The sequence below is a fragment of the Amphiura filiformis genome, chromosome 14, assembly GCF_039555335.1.
Source record: "Amphiura filiformis chromosome 14, Afil_fr2py, whole genome shotgun sequence".
NCBI classification, from domain to species: Eukaryota; Metazoa; Echinodermata; class Ophiuroidea; order Amphilepidida; family Amphiuridae; genus Amphiura; species Amphiura filiformis.
The window spans coordinates 29,741,834-29,756,347 of NC_092641.1; the positions used below are offsets into that span (position 1 = coordinate 29,741,834).

Sequence of the window (14,514 nt, forward strand, 5' to 3'; positions counted from 1 at the left end):
CCAGACTTCACAACACTTGATATTTTTCCTTTGTGGCAAAATCCAAGATCTTCGCAAACGTATTACTGAATGCATTCGCAAGTATCCGGCGCACAAGGATGGTACGCAACGCAATTGATGCAATGAGGACCGGGGCTGAAACCTGTATTTGCCAAGGAGGCAACCAGGTAGAGGGCAGAGCAGCACAGTAAACTCACTTCAGAAAAACCAAACAGCCTTTTAGGGCTACCTTTTATCCTAAAAATAGAAATGAATTATGTTGTAAATTAAAAAAAGAAAGCAAGAAACAACAAAGTAAGAAATTAAGAAACATAATAAAACAAAAAGGCATACATAGCCAAGACAAAATAAGTAATTTTTGCAAGTAAAGCAAAGGAAGTCCCATTCGGCATCCATTTTACCCACAAATTAATGACACTATTAACAAAATCCATTGCCCATAAACCCACCATTAAAGCCCATTCCATAAATAAAGTTACTTTATAAAGTTATCATTGAGGAATGTTCGATATTCATGCATGGTATGTGTACTCCTTTTCAATCTTTGAAGTAGCCAAACCTTCTCCGTGGACAGAGTGAAAAACGGGTACATTTCTTTAAAAGAGCATATCTTCAAAACTTGTGAGCCGATTGATATAATTGTTTTGGTTTATTAAAGCTAACGACTAAAGGTTTCTTTACATACCAAAATATATTTGATCAACTTTTCAGAAATAGGAGAAAAAGAGGGCGCAATGAGGGGCCTCTTTTTTTTGGGACACCCTGTATATATTATGCTTAAACATGTCAAGAACAGTCCATTATCACTATTACATAACATAGTGAAAGTATCTTTCTAAACCAGACAGCTACAGATGTGATATTATTATGGCCAATTCATAGGCTTAGAAACCAGGGGGCTTGAGGAGGTTCACCCACTAATAATCCTAGGTGAAATTGTGATAAAATATAGGGAAAATGGGTGTTTGTGACCTATATGTTGTCAAATTTTCTGACTCCGAGGGGGAAACAGGGTGGTCCACCAAACATTTTTCAAGTTTTATAAGTTTTCATAAGCTAATGCAATTAATTATACAAGTTCATTTACTTGTCATTATAATATGATCAGTCTTAATGACGTGACGGCAGTGACGTTAATGACGTGACGACAGTAGCGACATCATTATAGCGGTAGCAACCAATCTAGGATCCAGGTTTTGTATGGAAAAAAAAAAAAAATGTCCGGTTCAATTCATTCGTCCAAATTTAACGGTAAATGCGAATCTATTGTCCAATCTTTTCTTTGTTTTATTGGGGAGGGACGGGGTCCGGATCACCTCTGACATTAACGTAATTCTTGAAAACAATGTTTTATTAAAAGTTTATTAATTTGAAAGCATAGACATTATCCAACGTTCATCAAGTGTTAAATGTCAAACTTGGCATTATTTCCAAAAAGCAGTAAACCAAATCCACGTTGTAAAGTCTGAAGTCAAAGTTTATGCAAACATAGTACTGCAAACCACAGATCCACGGAGATATCATCGACATATAAACACAATAACCGAGAATGCAAAGAAACCCTCACCAATACCATCACAGAGGTCATAATACCAACACGATCAATGACCTACTTGTTCAGGCATCTTCCAACATCCCCTCTTGCGTTTTGCTCTCTTGAGGCCGTCCAGCTAAGGGTTCACCACCATCACGCAACCCTTGAGAAGTGTAGCCCCTATGTACTGAACTAAGGCGTAAAATCAAATAAAGCTACTAAACCTGACAGGCTCAGACATATCTAGACTAAGTGCAATTCCAAAATAGGGGAGATATTTATGCTAAACTTGGTCCTGGATGAATCAGGATGATAGCTAAGAGAAAAATGGCTAACTATGTAGCAATTTTTAAAATATGCAGGGGATTCCCCCCACCCCATGTCGTTATTTGGTTAGGCTCCTCCATACCATTTATCAAGGTCCTGACAAGGTCAACAATGTAAGGACGGTGGTTTTGACGGGTGTCTCTTAAGCGTTTGATATAATCATACCGCTGAAACATGGAATAATAGCGCAAACAGCGCAAGCGTGCACAAAAGAAACTTCGCGCGTAAGATAAGCGATGTCGCCAGGTCTGTACGCTGTACCGGCGTCAGCTGAATTCGAGTACGCTTAGAGGGCATAGGCATGGAAAATTCCAATCTGTGTATTAATAATCTAAGGATATGATTAACCATCCTTGTCGAGAAATATATCCACTTGGTAATCATAAATGATGCTATTCAGAATGGGTAACAGCAATATAAATTATAATATAAATTGTTGGGAGTTCTTGCATGACTTGACTCTTGCTGAAAAATGCTCATACCATCAGCCTAGCAAGCAGTAGCGTATCCCACTTTGTCGTATTATGAGCCGTTTTAATGACTTTAACTCTTTGCTGTCTCAATTTTATAACTGTAAAAATACTGGGGGCAATTTGCCCCGCTCCCCCCTGGGTACGCCACTGCTAGCAAGCTTCCATGAATGCTGGAGGAGTTCACAGTGTAGACTCGGCCTAGCGACCGGAGTGTCGTCTATCATATTTAAGTTCTTTCCGCCTAGACCTGTTCAGCAGCACCTTAATAAACCTCGTACATGCCTGCGCTACCAGATTATAATAATTTTCCTAACCGTAGAGGAGAAATGCCGTACATGTATTTGATCACAAAGATTTGTTGGAAATGAAGCATTGAATAACCAAGGATATTTACTGACCTTTTGTAGGAACATTGATCTCCGTGAGATTTCAAATAGCGTGTCTTCCACGAACGCTTGCCACTAATTATACAGTCTCTAATTCAGTATTTAAGGTCAAGAAAGTGTACTTTTTGACCCGTTTATCATGTTTATCAATTATTATTATCAATGCTGGTCACAAGAACCAGATCGGCATAGATTAAGATAAACAATTATTTTATTATATCTGTGACAGTACAGCCACCACAAACGGTCTGCAAAGTCGGCGTTTCACTTTTAAAAGATATTGGACAGACACATTTTCCTTAAAATAAGCTACAGCTGAAGTGAAATGTCAAGGTTAGCAAGGTAATAAAAAGTCAGTAAAAGACATGAGAATTTTTTCAAAAATCTTTTTATCATGACATGTAAAGAATATATATAGTAACTCATGTTATTTGGATGAATTAATTTTCAGGCGGTATAGGACACGCAACACGTGACATTCGAGGCTGGCCCCATTCAAAAGATACGGTTAGCCGTTATCAATTGAAAAACAACATACTTACGGTGGGGTACTTTGTCGAACCCCAACGGTAAGTTAATTTGGCTTTGGTAAATTTTAATAGAATTGTTTGTGAAGATTTCATGATTATGTGTTAATCCAATGGCGACGTCAAAAATTTTAATTTTAAAATAGATGTAAATAACACCATCGATTTACACACAAATGTTACTACAAAAAGCAGAAAAAAGCAATCAGTGAGTGTGCGCTACCTGTAAAGTTATTACCACAATTTTCAAAATCATGTTTCATCGGCAACTTGGAACTAATAACATGGCTGTATAAAATACGGACCTGCTCTGATTTAGATGCTCAAAGAACAAATCTCGGAATTTAATGTACACTTAGAACATCAGGATTTTGATATCGTTTGTGTTATTGAAACGTGGTTTGATACATAATTCCTTGGTCATACATTAAACCATTTTTCACAATTATACAGTATGAGTTTAATTTGTAAAAATAATCACGCATTTTAAATACCCGCAACCGTACGTATTTAAAGTGAAAATGGATATAATATTCAATGCTGTAAAAAGTTGTAAAACTTGAAAAAACTTAACATTTTTCATGATCCCTTCTACAGTATGCTTCGATTATATTTATTAAAACGTAACGCATCGTAAATACACACATGACACACGTGAACTACCGTAAAACCCCGTCTACAAGGATATACCTAAGAAACGCCCTCAATAAAATTGGTTGCTTGTTGTATTTGGAGTTTGAGCAAATATATACTGGCACTGGGTGGCTATGCATTCCATCTAAGTATGTTGTAACACCAATCAATTGTATTGACATAATAACGACTGTTTCGTATATCAGGATCGTATAGCTCAATTGATAGAGCGTCAGACTTTGGAACTGAAGTCATGCTGAAGAGAGCATGGTCCGGGCACCGGTTCCGTTTTTTCATTCTCGTTTAATTTTAACTTTTTGACATGTTCTTTTTATCTTTCTTCAAATCTACCTTTCTACTTTTATTTTTTTTTTTTTTTTTTTTATAGTTTTTTTTATAGTTTTTTTTAGTAATTTTGTGGTTTTATAGAAACTAGTAAAAGCATTTATTCTAAATAATAGCGAAACCCACGGTTAGACAGATGTGTTGTAACTACTTGTCTGTCCTCGTCTTTGCAATAAAACCTATGTTGCACCTTTGTGCCATCCCAATTCTTGAGGAATGGTAGGTAGGGTGCGTTTTTGGCTTAAGCACGATTTTGTTTCTACTTGAAATGAAATCAAAATAAATATTGTTCTGTTGCCACAATTGCAGTTTTTTCAATAACAAAAATAGATGAGGAATAATAATTATTCCATATTTGAATCTATTGTCCCATCAAGAATAGAGTGTCTTCAAAAACTTCAATCAATTCATCTGACAAAGGAAACTATTCTGGTCATTCAATTTTGTTTCGCTTGCACCTGTTATATCACAGGCGTTGGTAGAGAAGGCACACTTCTCTTGTCTTCACCGAAGTAGTGATGTAAACACTAACATGATTAATTACCATAGCTAGCAATGGACATACACTATTTTTTGTTCCACTTGAACCCATACCGGAATTGCTTCATGCCCATACTATAGGCTATTCGCTGTCGATGTGACGTAATTAATCGGATTAACTACCATAGCAATTGATGAATACAATTTCGAATATATAGCCCTGCACTTCATCGTTCACGTGGCACCTATGCATTAAACCATAGTTGTCAAAGAAATGCTAATCACTCGCCATGTAAGATTAGTATTTATGAAAAGAGTGGTATTCAATCTATGTTTGGTGACATACGCGGGTGATTAGTGCAATCTGCTTGATGGTAGTTATTGCGATTATTACGTCACTTCGACAGCGAATTGTAGTATAGACGAATCCAACAAGCCAAGTGATGGTCAGAATTTATTCGGCCATTATACGCTGGTGAAGTTGCGTAATTAATCGGATTAATTACCATAGCAATAGGTGAAAACAATTTTGAACATATCGCGCTGCGCTACAAGCAGGTTACACTCATCACCTGTACTGTGTATGTCTGCAATCAATCACCTATTGCTATGGTAGTTAATCCGATTATTACGTAACTTCGCCAGCGTATTGGAATAAAACAGGAGGATGTGAGTTCATAAGGGCAATGTCGGGGATTATAGGTCCCAATCGATGTGGAGAGATGAGAGGTCCGGCCAACAGCCATAGCGAATGGTTCATGTTTAACTAATTCCAGCGGACGGTCTGTGGCTAGTAAGGAATCGTCTTATGACCACATGCGCAGATCTGTCTCGTCAGGAAGATATTTAATATCCCGAATTTATAATAGGCCTATGCCTACCAGTTCCATCGTATAACCGATCTGCTAGAGAATATTTGTTACCATGTTTAATAAATTCGTATTTATCGTATAATAAAATGTAGCCAAATGTATATTATGTGTCACACGGTTTTCTGCTGAACCACTAGCAGGCTATGTTACCACATCTATGACAATGACAAAGGTGAATTTTGATGATTTTTACGATCGTCTGGATGAGCAAATCACTGAATGGGTCTTTAGTTCCCTCCTCTCCTTATCCTGCCAATATTATATGAATCAAAGAAAAATAAAGAAAAAATAAAATTAAACAAGAAAAAAAGACAAAGAAAAGAAACAATAAAAGAAAAACAATAGAATAAATTAAACTAATATGAAAAAAAAATGATCACGAAAGGAGTCTTTAGAAAATGCAAGAAAATATAAATGAAAAGTTTGAACAATATTTTGTTTATAAAAGTTTGTGCGACCGTGATGAGGCTCGAACTCACCATCTTCCGATCTAAAGAACCAAAGTCTTATGCCTTGCCAAGTGAGCTATGCTCGTGAGATGCGAAATAAAGATAAAATAATACATTGTATACCTGCTTGTGTCGGTAAATGATTTGCTCAAATTCCATAATGATATAATATTGTGGAGGGCGCTAGCGTGAAATATGCTATCATCACAGTCGCTTCTATTCCTTATAGACGGGTTTCTACGGTATGAGCACAACATACCAAGACCAGCAAGCGTCACCAAATCCTAATGCCATTTGAGCACGATACAGAAAAGGTTAGGAACTCTTTAGATAAATATCACCAAATTTAAGTATTAATTTTATTGAATAGCAAAATTATTACACACGGGGGATACCGTATTTGTAATATGTTATCAAAAAAAAGAAAAAAAGAAGAAGTTGAAAGTATTTACTGACGGAAAAAAATATTTATGAATGAAAACGCTTCATACTGCAGTTACTGTCCGTTTTCCTATACACAATACAGTGCTCTTACCATTGACACGTGACCTCTACAAATAAGCGTACATTAGAATTATGGGGATTTGCCTACTGTCTGTTCAATTAGCTTAGATTCTTGAAATTTTAAGATATTTGAAAAAATAACAAATTGTGGCCAAAGTCATCAAAAAAAAGTGTTAGCACAGCCTTAGACCTAACGTGATTTATTCTTTATTAAGAAACCCCATTTCTTTTCAATTTTGCCTCATTTTAGGCAGTTACTTGGGTCCACCAAAAGGGTTCGCGACCTTTTTACAAATCGAGTGGGACAGTCCATTCTCAACTTAGGGCATAGACCCTATCCAATTTAGCAAAGCAATCTGTCCTGTAATTATTTCAATTGTTATACCGTTCCGGTTATTGGATAGGTTCTATAGTTGATGACGATCCACGGGTTTTTGTTACACGAAATTATATAGCCCGATTCTGAGCATTGTTTTTTTCCTAAACAATGACATTCAAATCATGGATTTCGTTCTTCAGCATTCGCTTGACATTTTCAGATACAGTGACTTTACAAGAATTATTTTCTGTAACCTGATTGTTTTAAATAATATTTTCCTGTACAAAAGTTCTTTTGTTTCCAAATGTCCTTCTCATAGTTTGTATTCAACAAACAAAACGAAATAACAAATTGAAAATAAATGTGTAGTTTTATAATAGGCCTATAGGTCTACACCTTCTCAGACCCATTCACAAAATAAATAAATAAATAAATAAATATAAATTAATAAATAACTAAATAACTAAATAAATAAATAAATAAATAAATAAATAAATAAATAAATAAATAAATAAATAAATAAATAAATAAATAAATAAATAAATAAATACACAAGGAATGTATTTACATAAGCTGGGCCTATTTTAGAAAACCTTAGTTCATAACATTTATAATGTTTCAACAGTAGGGTTTCAACACAAATTAGGCCTACTCATGTAGGCCTACTGGCAAACAGCTATTTTGCTGGACATTACTTCCTGATGCGGATGGTCGAATAAAATACTATCTCATCGCATTATGACATTCGTCCCCATCGCTCTAAACGGATTGATTTAAAAAAGTTTATGGTACCCGACGTTCTACGGCTTTTTATAAAAATATCGCGGGAAAAGACCAAAATTGAAAAGAAATGGGGTTTTAAATTGAACTTTAGAATTTGAAAAGTATAAATCACGTTAGGTCTAAGGCTGTGCTAACACTTTTCTTTGATAAATTTGACCACAATTTTTTATTTTTTCAAATATCTTAAAAATTCAAGAATCTAAGCTAATTGAACAGACAGTAGTTAACGTCGCTGTGTGAAAAATAACCGGCCAATATTAAAAGTATTCTTCTAAAATTCTAGAAAATATAGTTTTGTAACATGTCCTAAATTTTTAGCTAATTTAGATGTTTGGAAATATGCGTACTTTGGTGTTTTAGTGTATGTTATAGGTAATATAGTACGTTGCCTAGTTAACGTCGCTGTGTGAAAAATAACCGGCCAATATTAAAAGTACTCTTCTAAAATTCTAGAAAATATAGTTTTGTAACATGTCCTAAACTTTTAGCTAATTTAGATGTTTGGAAATATTCGTACTTTAGTGTTTAAGGAAGGATATGTAAACGACAGATAACACCAAAAAATATGAAGAAATTATTTCCAAACCGTGTTAAGTCAACAATCATTATGTTGCTCATTTTTAAGAATGCTGGTTAACAAAAAGCAGACCATTGTCTCATTTCGTGAACAAAGGTCCACATACCATTGTTTCCTTGCGTTTTTTATAATCGGTTACCCAACTGAAGCTATAAATACCAGCTCATTGCGATACCGCACATATAAAACAGACACATGTGCACAACCAGAGAAGATCTGATTTAATCAGTTGAGCTGTTTTCAATGAGTGTTATCTTGGTTTTATAGCTTTTAATGGGGTTTAAGTCCTGCAAAGGTCGTGGTGAATTCTACTGTAGACATGAGTGCACCATGTACAATATACAAAGTAGTCTCGTATTTTTTACCGCCTCGCGCCTTTGCATTCAATGTACAGGAAGACCACCCGATGTATAGAAGGTCACTTTGAGACTTCCTGTCTACAAGCTGTTATGGTACCGCGGTTTATATAAATGAGATGATTGGTTATGTGTCAGAAATATATATATATATACATCATTTAAAAATGACAATTCAGTGATTATGTGATGAGTTAAAATTCCGCTATAAACATCAAAATAGAGAATATGAACCCGGCTTAAGTGGACTAGTGTTGTTATTTAAATCGTGTTCACACGGTCGGACATTAGTTAATAACCAAATTATAACCGGTAATAGTGACTTATTACCGGTTTTAAGTGACTTAAATCCGACAGTGTGAACACGACTTTAGTATTTTGGTAAACATGGTAAAGTTGTTGTATAGTGTCATTGAACTGTTGATACTTCTCTGGGGAATCTACCTATCAGACATGATTATTGAATGATGGGAAACTTGTCTGTGGTATTAGCAAGGATAGTTGTAGGCCCCATAGTGTCATTGAACTTTTGATACTCCTCTAGGGAATCTACCTACCACATTCATTGTACCCCATTTATTTAGGCATACCGTGTACATACATGTACATGTTAAACTCCCATGATATCATTTCTAGCAGTAAATTTTAAGTGAGCAATTGAGCATGCTTGAACACGAGATGTCAATGTATTGATCAAGTAGTGTAATTTTTTTAAAGAATTTGTATAGTAGGCCTATCTGTAATGGTAGCGAATGAAAATAAGGTAAGGGGCCCAAACAGATGGTGCATCCAGGGACGAAAAAGATAACAGACTGCGTCCAAGCAGTCAAAGTCTCAACACCCGATAATTAGGGCCGATTGTTCCATGAAATATGCGACAAGGAAAACTGCCACGCACTTACCGCGTATTTTTTTCGGTCTATCGCGTAATCGCCAAGTTGCACAAAGCTGGCGTGATTGTTAGACACGTCATGATCGAACAATCGGTCCTCATGAGTATGCGATAATTCGCAGCATACAATGCACGGGGACTTTGTGTTGATAATAGACTGTGGGTGCATCCCTAACAAAATATTCGAAGGTCATTCTATAATTATACTTATACATTGGTATGCGGTGTTCTGTGATATGAACGGAGGAAATTCACTCAAAGAGTGTGCTGAAAGTGGAGGGAATATATCTGATATCATAGCATCCACTCCAGCAATGAGAATCCTTGGGAGCACACGACAGGGAACACACAGAACTGTCAGACCACCTGTGAATATAACGTCAATAAGTGTGTTATCAGACCACCTGTCAAGTTGATATATGTTTGTAACCAATGTATAAGTGTGTTATCAGACCACCTGTGTGCTGAAAGTGGAGGGAATATATCTGATATATGTTTGTAACCAATGTATAAGTGTGTTATCAGACCACCTGTGAATAATGTTAGGGTGCAATTTCAGGGAACACACAATTACAGTGTGGGAACACACAATTACAGTGATAATGAGAGGGTACAAGTTGATATATGTTTGTAACCAATGTATAAGTGAGTTATCACACTCGTTGGGCTGCGCCCAACTCGTGTGATAACATACACTTACACGTAATGCACATTGGGGTTGAAGCACTATATGTATATGCATAGCATGGTTGACATCGAGGTGAGGTACGGTTTTAAATTAAACCGCTCTCTCTCTCTATTTATATAGATTCATATGAACTACATTAAAATATTGATTTTGAAACGAACTGATCTGACAAACTGAAATCGAGGTAAGTGATTCGCGTAATCGCATGGGCACGCAACGGTCTATCGCGTATATGCGAAGGTACGCAACGCTATTACACACGGCATGATCGAACAATCGGTCTTCATGAGTATGCGACATTAATTCAGTTTGATAATCTACCATAAATATACTCGTCCCTGTCAACTTAAATACGGCGTATAATTGGCCATCACTTTGAACATAATTGAATATAAATTGACCGGAAGGAGCGTATAGTGCAAGGTCATTCTAGAATTATACAAACACATAATCCGCACATAATGCGCATTGGGGTTAAAGAACTACGAAGGCCTATTGACATGCAGAGCATGGTTGACATCGAGGTGAGGTACGCTTTTAAGGGACGCACCATTAGATTCTCAGGGGGGGGGGCATGGGAGTTTGGGTCAGGCAGAATTTTTTTTTTTCGGCGCCGAAGGCGGTGGAATTTTTTTTTTTTCGCCTCCGAGAGCACCAAATTTGTTTTTTTTTTTTTTCAATTTTAATGTCAATTTTATACAAAGTTGGGTGGGGAAATTTTTTTTTTTATTTATCAGTGAGGCAAAAATTAGTGGGCAAAGTTTTTTTTTTCGTCTCACTAGTGGGTGAAGTTTTTTTTTTCAAAAATCTCCCATGCCACCCCCTGGAAATCTAATGGTGCGCCCCTAAAGTAAACCTCTCTCTCTTTATATATAGATTCATATAGGTTCATCGAACTGCATTAAAATATTGCTTTCGGAACAAACGGATCTGAAAAACTGAAATGGAGGTAAGTGAATATACTATTTTAATGTTTCCACCTAAAGGTTATTAACTATTTTAAACTGTTGTGATTTGGTAGTTCACAGCATCTTACGAATGGTAGTGAGCTTTGGCAAAAACTACATTGCTCAATTCATGAGCGTGTAGAAGAATTAAAATATCACAGATATACTTTTATAGGTGCTGCGGTTCTTGAGTTACGTTGTAGAGAGGGCTGAAACAACAACACTTTTGTAAAACGTACATAACTCATTAACAACAAAAAATCAAGCAAGTTTGCAAAGTATACGATTTGAACAAAACATCAAGGTGCTAATTTTCAGTAATATATTGATCTAGATAATGAAAATTCCTTTTGAGGTTGCTTCAACCAACAATTCCTCGTCTACCCTTAAATGTACTCGTTCCTGTCAACTCGCACGCTGCCTGTATAAGTGGCCATCACTTTGTACATAATAATCGTAAGATTGATCATAAACTGACTGGAATACAGTGCAATATACGGTCTATGAACCTGGTTGATTGAATTACATATTAAAATGATTCTCGCTTCAAATCTTACACATGTGTGAGACGATCAAGCAAAATCAGTCGGAACTCGGAAATATTGATTTTTGAGATATAGCCATACAAAGGAAATATTTTCTTTTGTTTTCTCTTGTTTTGGAAACTCTTAAATTGCTCATATCTTTGGAACTGGTCGTTCAATTTCAATGGGGTTTTCTGCAAAATCCAGATATGTAAATACCTTTTACCATCCCATAAGAAACTGAAAATTTAATATTTCCGAGTTCCGACTGATTTTGCTTGATCGCATCACATTTAAGCGCAATTGTCAAAGGGTGGAAACTAACACTAGTTAACGTGCTCAGTACTGTGCCATGCAGATGACAATCCAACTCCTAAACCACCGCTCATCCTGGCTTCGCGCTTGCTATCGGGTGTCGCGATCAGAGGGAAGTGAGCCAGTTCTAGGTGGAAACGCAACTTTGATCGGGTAATGGCCCATTCATTATTTCTACCAGAAGGGGGGAGAACACATGCCCCCAGGTCCAACAGAGTCCCAGTCCATGTCAAATCTGAATCCCCGTGCGAGTCCAAGTCAAGTCCGAGTCCACTGAATAGCGGACTTAAAGCCTTAATGTACGATCTTTTTAAATTTTTAGATTTTTCTTTTTTTCTTCTAAAATGATAATATGCAATCATTATGAAAGTTCCCAATACATTTGGACGCGAAAACATTGGGAATTTGCAAAGAAACAACATCATAAACTTCACCTCTATCACTCGAAACATCTCGCACTATTTGGATTAGGACAGCGAGAGCGGCCTCAGAGTTAGTCTCCTACGCGGCCATTTTGGTTACTCTCCCTCCACATGTGGAGGGAGCGTAACCAAGCTAGTTTTGTACGAGACTACGGTTTGCGATCGTGGCCGACATAAAGTCATAATCTAAAATTATGACTTTATGTCGGACCAACAGATAATCATCCTGTTTTACTACAAATAGGACGAATTTGACAGTTTGCTCATAGATTTAAGTTAGAACATGTGTAAGTATTACAAATATGCCAAAAAATCGGTTTTGAAAAAAATAAAGGTAAATTCTGAAAGAAGATCGTACATTATGACTTTAAGTCCAGAGAGAAGTCAGAGTCCGGAGTTGAGACTTCCAACTCTTCATTTGATAGCAGACCATTGGACCTGATATGTCACACTCAGGTAGATCAGAAAGCCCTGTTTAAAGTGCATTTTAATATATCTGCGCAGTTTACAATTATTGTAAACCAGAATAGGTACTTTTTCTTGTTTGTATTTCACGGGTTATTTAAATAGAGGATTGACATTGTTTCTCAGATTGCTAGTTTTTATGCTGTCATGTTTTTATGTAGCTCAGAGATGGGGTCATTATGATTTTCATTATCGGAGAAGGGGTGTCATAATTGGCAGTGGATTTCTGTCTGCTCCCCCGGTAAAAATAATGAACGGTCCCTAAGGATAGTATATGATGCAAATACTACGTATTTAGTGATCTGCTGGCTAGTTTCAAGGTCGTATTCAAGAGCGAGATTTCAACAAATATAATTTGATCAAAATTAATCGAAGTGCGCGTCCTACAATAGCTGCCAGTGAGTTTCTAAAGTCGTGTTCACACGGTCGGACATCGTGAGTTATACCGTGAGTTATTAACGGTAATAAACGACTTCTAACCGGTAATAGTGACTTATTACCGGTAATAAGTGACTTCAGTCCGACCATGTGAACGCAACTTATAATATTTAAAGGATCTTCTGTGTGTATTCTATAATCCTATTTGTGATGATTTTGAGATACAGCCAAACAAAGGAAATATTTCCTTTTGTTTCCTATTGTTTTGGAAACTCTTAAATTGCTCATATCTTTGGAATTGGTTGCTTAATTTCAATGGGGTTTCCTGCAAAATCATGCTTTGTAAATGCTTTTTACTATCCTATAAGAAACTAAGATCTTGCTTGATTGCGTCACATTTAAGGAATAATATTCACCGGCCAAGTGACGTAATTATCGGATTTACTTCCATAGCAATAGATGAATACAATTTTTGAATATCTAGCCTTGCACTACAACGTTCATGTGGCACCTATACCTTGAACCATAGACGTCGTATTGTATGCAATCTATGATTGCAGACATACACAGGTGATGAGTACAACTTACTTGTAGTATTCATCTATAATTGCTATGGTAGTTATTCCGATTATTACGTCACTTCGCCGGCGAATTGGCTGAGTGGAGTTTTAATATAACAACAAAAATCAGGCTTCCTTGTCCATTTTTTGCAAAAAGCAAAGATGTAGTTGAACGTGCAGCAACATATTGCCTTATACGTATTTTCATATGGCAAAAATAAGAAAAAATAAATGTCACGTTTCTCTAATAGGGTCTAATTGATAACAAAACAGCCGATACCGTAATCGCTAAACACTTCATAACATACATTATATACCTCATATATATAGATTCCTGTCATCTGATTGGTTGAAAGCACAGTCATTGAATTAACTATGCCCGCAAAATGAACTATGGACCGGTCCATGGAAATGAACTATGGACCGGTCACGTGCGTCACGATCAAACTGCGCGTTTTTCCCAGCGTAAAATGATATTACGCACGCGTTAATGATTTCACGCGTTATAATTACGCAGAAATCGCAGATTGTAACCTGTGTGCCGTTCGCATTGAAACTATTAATTTCTCTTCCCAAAATCGATGCTTTTAACCAAACAGATGACAAGAATCTTAAAATTTGGTATATAAAACAAACCATGACCATGCCCCTCGGCTACGCCTCGGGGCATAGTCATGGCTTTGAGATCATCTTGGGCCTATAATTTTAACCATGTCCCTCATACCAGTCAATATTTGTATAATATGTGACCGTCCACT

The 14,514-nt window shown here is 36.4% G+C and overlaps 1 protein-coding gene across 1 annotated transcript in view; it reads left to right on the top strand.

Moving 5' to 3' along the window:
- Nucleotides 1-11,088: 11,088 nt before the first annotated feature.
- Nucleotides 11,089-14,514, top strand: part of LOC140169342 (monocarboxylate transporter 13-like) — a 10,288-nt gene continuing 6,862 nt past the window's right edge. Inside the window, exon 1 of the mRNA XM_072192597.1 lies at nt 11,089-11,094. Within this exon, the coding sequence (XP_072048698.1) occupies nt 11,089-11,094 (6 nt within the window). The remainder of the gene's footprint in view (nt 11,095-14,514) is intronic.